The sequence below is a fragment of the Plasmodium gallinaceum genome (assembly GCF_900005855.1).
Source record: "Plasmodium gallinaceum strain 8A genome assembly, contig: PGAL8A_v1_32, whole genome shotgun sequence".
In the NCBI taxonomy this organism is placed as follows: domain Eukaryota; phylum Apicomplexa; class Aconoidasida; order Haemosporida; family Plasmodiidae; genus Plasmodium; species Plasmodium gallinaceum.
The window spans coordinates 572,374-578,730 of record NW_021628338.1 but is presented as its reverse complement, the minus strand read 5'-3'; the positions used below and the strand labels follow the sequence as shown (position 1 = coordinate 578,730).

The 6,357-nt window shown below is 15.1% G+C and overlaps 3 protein-coding genes across 3 annotated transcripts; 2 read left to right on the top strand and 1 right to left on the bottom strand.

The window, feature by feature from the left end:
- Nucleotides 1–129: 129 nt before the first annotated feature.
- Nucleotides 130–1,027, top strand: RPL34 (60S ribosomal protein L34, putative; the record flags this gene model as incomplete). Its single annotated transcript, XM_028674525.1, has 2 exons — nt 130–288; nt 746–1,027. 2 exons carry the CDS (start codon nt 130–132, stop codon nt 1,025–1,027), a joined length of 441 nt encoding a protein of 146 aa, XP_028530869.1.
- A 1,148-nt stretch (nt 1,028–2,175) lies between these two features.
- On the top strand, nt 2,176–3,544 carry PGAL8A_00050600 (conserved Plasmodium protein, unknown function; the record flags this gene model as incomplete). Its single annotated transcript, XM_028674524.1, has 5 exons — nt 2,176–2,418; nt 2,603–2,831; nt 3,016–3,129; nt 3,308–3,394; nt 3,468–3,544. The coding sequence occupies 5 exons, from the start codon at nt 2,176–2,178 to the stop codon at nt 3,542–3,544; spliced, it is 750 nt and encodes a 249-aa protein (XP_028530868.1).
- Nucleotides 3,545–3,884: 340 nt separating this feature from the next.
- On the bottom strand, nt 3,885–4,937 carry RAD14 (DNA repair protein RAD14, putative; the record flags this gene model as incomplete). Its single annotated transcript, XM_028674523.1, has 1 exon — nt 3,885–4,937. The coding sequence occupies one exon, from the start codon at nt 4,935–4,937 to the stop codon at nt 3,885–3,887; it is 1,053 nt and encodes a 350-aa protein (XP_028530867.1).
- Nucleotides 4,938–6,357: the final 1,420 nt, after the last annotated feature.

Here is a 6,357-nt window from a genome sequence, read left to right as displayed (position 1 = left end):
TTTATTTTTTTAGTAATTATAAAAAAAAAAGTGGGAAGAAAAATTCGTTATGCAATATATAGTATTTTAGTTTTTTTTATTTTATGCTTTGAAATATCTATTTAATTTATTTTTCATTTATTTTTTAAAATGGCACAAAGAGTTCATTATCGAAAACACAATCATTATAATACAAAATCAAACAAAGTAAAACCAGTAAAAACTCCAGGGGGAAAATTAACTGTTCATGTAATAAAGAAAAAAGCTGGTAAACCAAAATGTGCTGACTGTAAATGTGCTATTCAAGGAGTAAGAAAAAAAAAAAAAAAAAAAAATTTAAGAAATTTATAAATTTTTAAATGAACATAGAATATTTTTTTTTTTTTTTTTTTTTACATTTATATATATTAATATATCTGATTACTTTTTTTATAAAAGTAATTTAATTGGTCTCAAAAATTTGCTTGTTTTATTATTTTTTTATTTTTTTTTTCTTTTTCGTATGAACATAGAATTACCTTTTCATAAATATATATATTTTATTTTTTTTAAATTATAAAAATATAATTTTATTTTTGTATTTATACATAAATTTGTTTTTGAGAGTATACACATAATATTATATTTTCATATTTTGCACATCATAAATCCTCTTAGTCATATTATTATGTTATTCTTTAAATCATTTACATTTTTTTAAAATTAAGTAAATATGTTGAAAATAATTTTTATACATGAATTATAATTTAATTTTTTTTTTTTTAAGGTAAAAGCATTAAGACCAGCTGATAATCACAGGGCCAGAAAAAAAGATAGAAGGGTATCAAGAGCCTATGGTGGTTCCATTTGTGCTAAATGTATAAGAGAAAGAATCATGAGAGCATTTTTATTTGAAGAACAAAAATGTGTTAGACAAGTTTTAAAAGAAAAAAAAAAACAAGAAAAGAAAGTGAAAAAGGTTAAAAAAGATAAAAAAAAAAGCTCTAAAGATGGAAAAGCAACTGATAAGAAAGTAAAAAAAAATGCAGATAAAAAAAAAAGTAGATAAATATCAATCAGAGAAAAGGGAATAAAAAAATAAAATGTTGTATAATAAATTTAAGTAATAGAAATTACTAGGAAAAAAAAAAAGAAACTATATATATATTTTTTTTCTTTCGATTTTAGCATTTTTGTTCACATATATATATATATATATTTAATTAATTTTTTTTATTTTATTTTTTCTTAATCTTATTTATATAAAAACTTCTTGTACCAATTTTTAAATTTATCATCTAATTTTATAAAAAATATTAATTTACATTTATGTAAAAATAGTTTTAAATAATATAATAATAAATTTTGATATATTAAAAGATAATATATACAATAATAATTAAATTGATTATATAGATTAAAAAAAAAAAAAAAAAAGGAAAAAAAGACTATAATAAAATATATCAGCATAAATAATTATAATTACTATATCTTGTTATGTAAATAAACAAGTATCATTATAATTATTGTTTAAATAATAATTAAACAATTTTGACAAAATTTTTTAGAATTAGTATACATATAAAAGAAAAAAGATAAAATAAAATATGAGTTTAAAATAATGAAAACACATTTATTAATAATTATGCTATTAAAATGATAAGTTCTTAAAAAAAATATATTATATAAAAAATTTCTTCTATATTTCATGAATTATGGTTTATTATTGTCTACTCTTGTATAAGTAAAAAATAAATTTTTACAATAAAAGAAGTTCATATGCATGATCTATATATTTTGTTATTCTCAAAAAACGAATATATTCTTTTATTTTTTTTTTTTTTTAAACATACTACGAAGTGTTTATAATATTTTTACTAATTTATTTAAAAATTTTTATTGTTCGTATAATATATTTTAAAAGTTAAATATTTTTTTTTTTTTTTTTTTAAACGCATATTATCTTAAACTTTTTCTTTGTAATATATATATTTTAATTTTTTATAAGTTAAAATCTATTTATTTCTATTTTATCTTTATTTGTTTTTGCATTTTATTTTATTTTTTTAATTTATAATTTTTATGTGTTTTATCATTGTTCTTTATACGTATACTATTTAACGTATTTTTTAATATTTTTCTATGTATTACAAAGAATAGATACACTTTTATGAATTAATGAATTTTAAAATAATTGAAAAATATTGAAGCATCAGAATGTTATTAATGAAAATATTTTTACAAAATTTTTTTTTTATATTTATTCAACATATTTTATTAATACAAACTGAAAATATAAAATTAAAAAATTATGCTTTTAATAGGAAACATTTCATGCTAAAAATCTTAAATGAAAAAAATATTTTAATATATCATAGAAAAAAATATTTAAATTTAAAACAAAAAAAAAAAGTAAAACGTGTGTATTCACAAGCATATCTTGTTTTTGATATAATAAAGGTTTAAAATTACAAAAAAAAAAATGAAAAAATAAAAGATTATATTAAAAACTATATTGAATTATATATATGTTGAATAATAAAGTTAAAGCAAATATATAAATATATATATATATATATATATATATATATATATATATATATATATATATATATATATATATATATGTATTTTTTTTTTTAAGATATTTGGGCGTATATCTGACAAAGAGCTATTAGGTCACGTTATTTCTCACAATAATGAGTTTATAGAATTAGATAAAAATAAAAAAAAAAAAAAGTGGGAAATTTTATTTGATAATAATTATATAAATTTCGATTTATTAAAAAAATTTTTAAAAAATAACAAATTTGAATGGCCATTAACAGTTAATTCTGGACAAATTAAAAATCAAGGTTCCATTAATATTCCAGGTAATTTATTTTTTATACATTTTTCATTTTTATATTTCTATAATATTTTTATTTTTTATCTTCATGAAATATTTAATATTTATGTTTCGTATTATTAAAAACTCATAAATCTTATTTTTTTTTTTTTTTCTTTTATGCAAAATTGTTATCCATTTTGTTGCAGTATCTCCAATTGTTTATGTAGAAAATTGTAGAAAAATAAGTGAGGAGTTTAGAAATAAAAATAAAACCAGCAAAATTAATTTAAAAATTATAAATGATTATGTTAGTGAATTACCCATATCTAATGATGCAATTCGTAAAAAAAAAAAATATATTATTTTATATAAATTAAATATACAAATTATTACTTTTCTGAATATTTATATTCTTTGAATTTTAAAAATATATCTATAATATCTTTTTCTTTTTTTTTTTTTATTTTCTTATCATTATTAGTTATAATATGATTCTGTTGATATTTTATTATTTTGCAGAATGTGTCTTTTCTTCTTTTAGTGATTTTGACGATTTAACAAAAGATCATTTTATAAATAAAATACATGAATGGGCTCCTTCAGATGGTTAGGAAAAAAAAAAAAAAAATTAAAATATTTCCAATTTATTATTATTTTTTTTATTTTTTTTTTTTTAAAGGTATTGTAGATTGGTATACGTTTGTATATAATTTAAAAGAAGAACCATCAGATAACATTAAAAGATTTTTTGATTAATTTTGAAATATAAATATTCATATAATAAAAAAGATAAGATATTTTAAATATTTCCCTATTTTTTATATGTATCATCTAAATTGAAACACATTATAATATTTTTATAAATATTTTATATTTGTTTTACTGTATTTATAATCTCATTATTTATTATGTTTCTTTATTTTTTTAATTTAATTATATGTAATTTGCTAATATAAATATATTTTTTTAAAATAATTATTAATATATATCTTTTGATAAAATATATTTAAAAGTCTTCATTTGAATAAAAACTATTTTTTTTTTCCAAAACAATTTAATTTTATATTTTTTTGATGATACATTTTTTTTATCCTAATTAAAATTGCATATATTCTACATAATAACTGCATTTTTTACAATTTTTTTTATATATATTATCGTTCTGATTAATACAATAAGGTGGATCAAAATCATGTTCATTATTATCACATATAATTTTATATTTATTCATATTCATCATTTCTTTACTATAAATATTTTTAGGTTTTTTTAATTTGTGAATATTTTTTTTTATAACTTTTTTATTCCTTATATTTAAAATTTTTGAATTATATAAATTTTTTACTTTTTCTAAAGATCCATATTTTCTTATTGCTATTTCCTTAATTTGAAACAAAAAATATAACTTCATTTGTTTAAGATAACCACGTGGATTTTTTGTTGAAAATAAAGCCAATTGCTTTTCATATTTTAATAAATCATAATTATTTAAACAATATTTATTTATTAATTTACTTAAAGAAATCATTCGAAAATTACTATCTATACTTTTACATTCATTGCATACATATATTTTAATATTTACTAATATTTTATTAAATTTTTTTTTTTTATAACATAAAAAACATTTTTGTTCAGACGTTTCATCATTTTCTAAAATACGTTCTATACTAAAGGTAAACTTATTTTTATGATTTTGAAAAATTAAATTTATTTTTTTTGTTTGTTCTTCATTTTCATCTAAATGAAAAATATTTTCTGAAAGTGAAATAAAAGGATTTTCATAAAAATTTTCTGTAGAATTATCTGAACATTCTTCTGGAATATCATCTATATAAAAACCACCTTCATTTAATACATTTAATTCATTTATTTTTATATTCTTATCTTTTTCTTTTATCTTATCATCGGATTCTTTGTCTTCACATATTTTTTCTTCTTTACCTTTTTCTATACACTTTTTACCTTTTTCTTTTTCTATTTCATTAAAAAAATTTTGTAAAAAATGTTTTTTTTGAAATTTTAAATAAAAATTAATATGTGGTAAATTATCATTATAGTATTCTATTCCGTCTCCTATATTGTCATCATATAATATATTATTGTAATTTACTTCCTGTTCGTTTTCAGATTCATCAGTATGTATCATATTTAAAGTGTTAATAATTAAGATATCAAATAAAATTATTAAAAGGATTAAAATGTTATTACTAAATAAACTATAAAAAAGGAGTTAATTAACACAAAAAAAAAAAAAATAATAATAATTTTTAAAATAATTTTATTTGAAAAAAAAAAAAAAAATCTAATAAAATTTCTTTTTTTTTTTTTTTTTTGTATTTACATTTTTTTAAAAAATATAATAAATTTAATTTTAAACTTATGTGCATTTTCATTTTAAAAAAAAATGAAAATAATTCATTTGAATAAAAACGGAAACTATAAATTTTTTTTCATTTTCTTTATTCAATTTGTATATACAATATGTACACTTATTTTTTTTTTTTTTTCTTTTTTGCTAAAAATTCTTTTAATATCAATAAATAAAAAAATTACATATTATATTTTAAAAATATTTTTTTACAAATTATTCAATTTAATTCTTTTATAATATAAAAAAAAAAAAAATAAAAAATAAAATGTTTAAAGTCTTTTTTATATTAGTTGCTATCCATATAGTTTAAGATTATTATAAAGAAATCCCTGTATTTTATTCTTGAATATATAAAAAAAAAAGTATTTATTTTATTAAAATAATTAATATAAATATATATGAATATAGAAAATTTTATTATAAAAATATGAAAAATATAATCAAAAAGGATGTGATATAATATATAAGCATTTAGCAAAATATACTTTTCTTTTTTTTTTTTTTAGTAAACTTGGTCATTTGTTCTATAGTCTATTGTTTTTATTGTTATACATATTGATTAAAATAAAAAAATAAGAAATTATAAATATGATAACAAAATTTAGAATGATATATTTTAGCTTATATAAAAAATAATGTAAGCTATTTCGTTTTTCTTTTTTTTTTTATGATAAAAAAAATTAATAAAATTTATGAAAAATTTATAATTACTTATTTACTATTTTTTTTTTCTTTTTGAATATACTTCATATTTAATGTAATAAAAGGAATATTAATTTTTAGTAAAACTGTATCTTTATTTTTCTTTTTTATATTTTAACACACATCTATATATATTTTTTTTTAATAAATAATTGGTAGTTATTGTAAAAAAATGTTATCATTTAATAAGAATTTTAAAAAAAAAAAAAAAAAAAAAACATAAAATAATATAAAATAAGATAAAACATGAAAGTTACATAATGTACTTTTATAATGTCTATATTTTCATTTTTGTTATTGTTATCTATATGTTTGTTTTTAATCCATATATTTTTATTATTTATTATGATACATTTCAATTACAAAACTATATTTTTTTTCTAATTATAAATGGTTATTATCTATATTCATTTAACTTTTAAAATATTATATTAATATGATTTTTATAAATTTTTTTTTTTTTTTTTTTTTTTTTTTTTAAAAAAAAAATTAA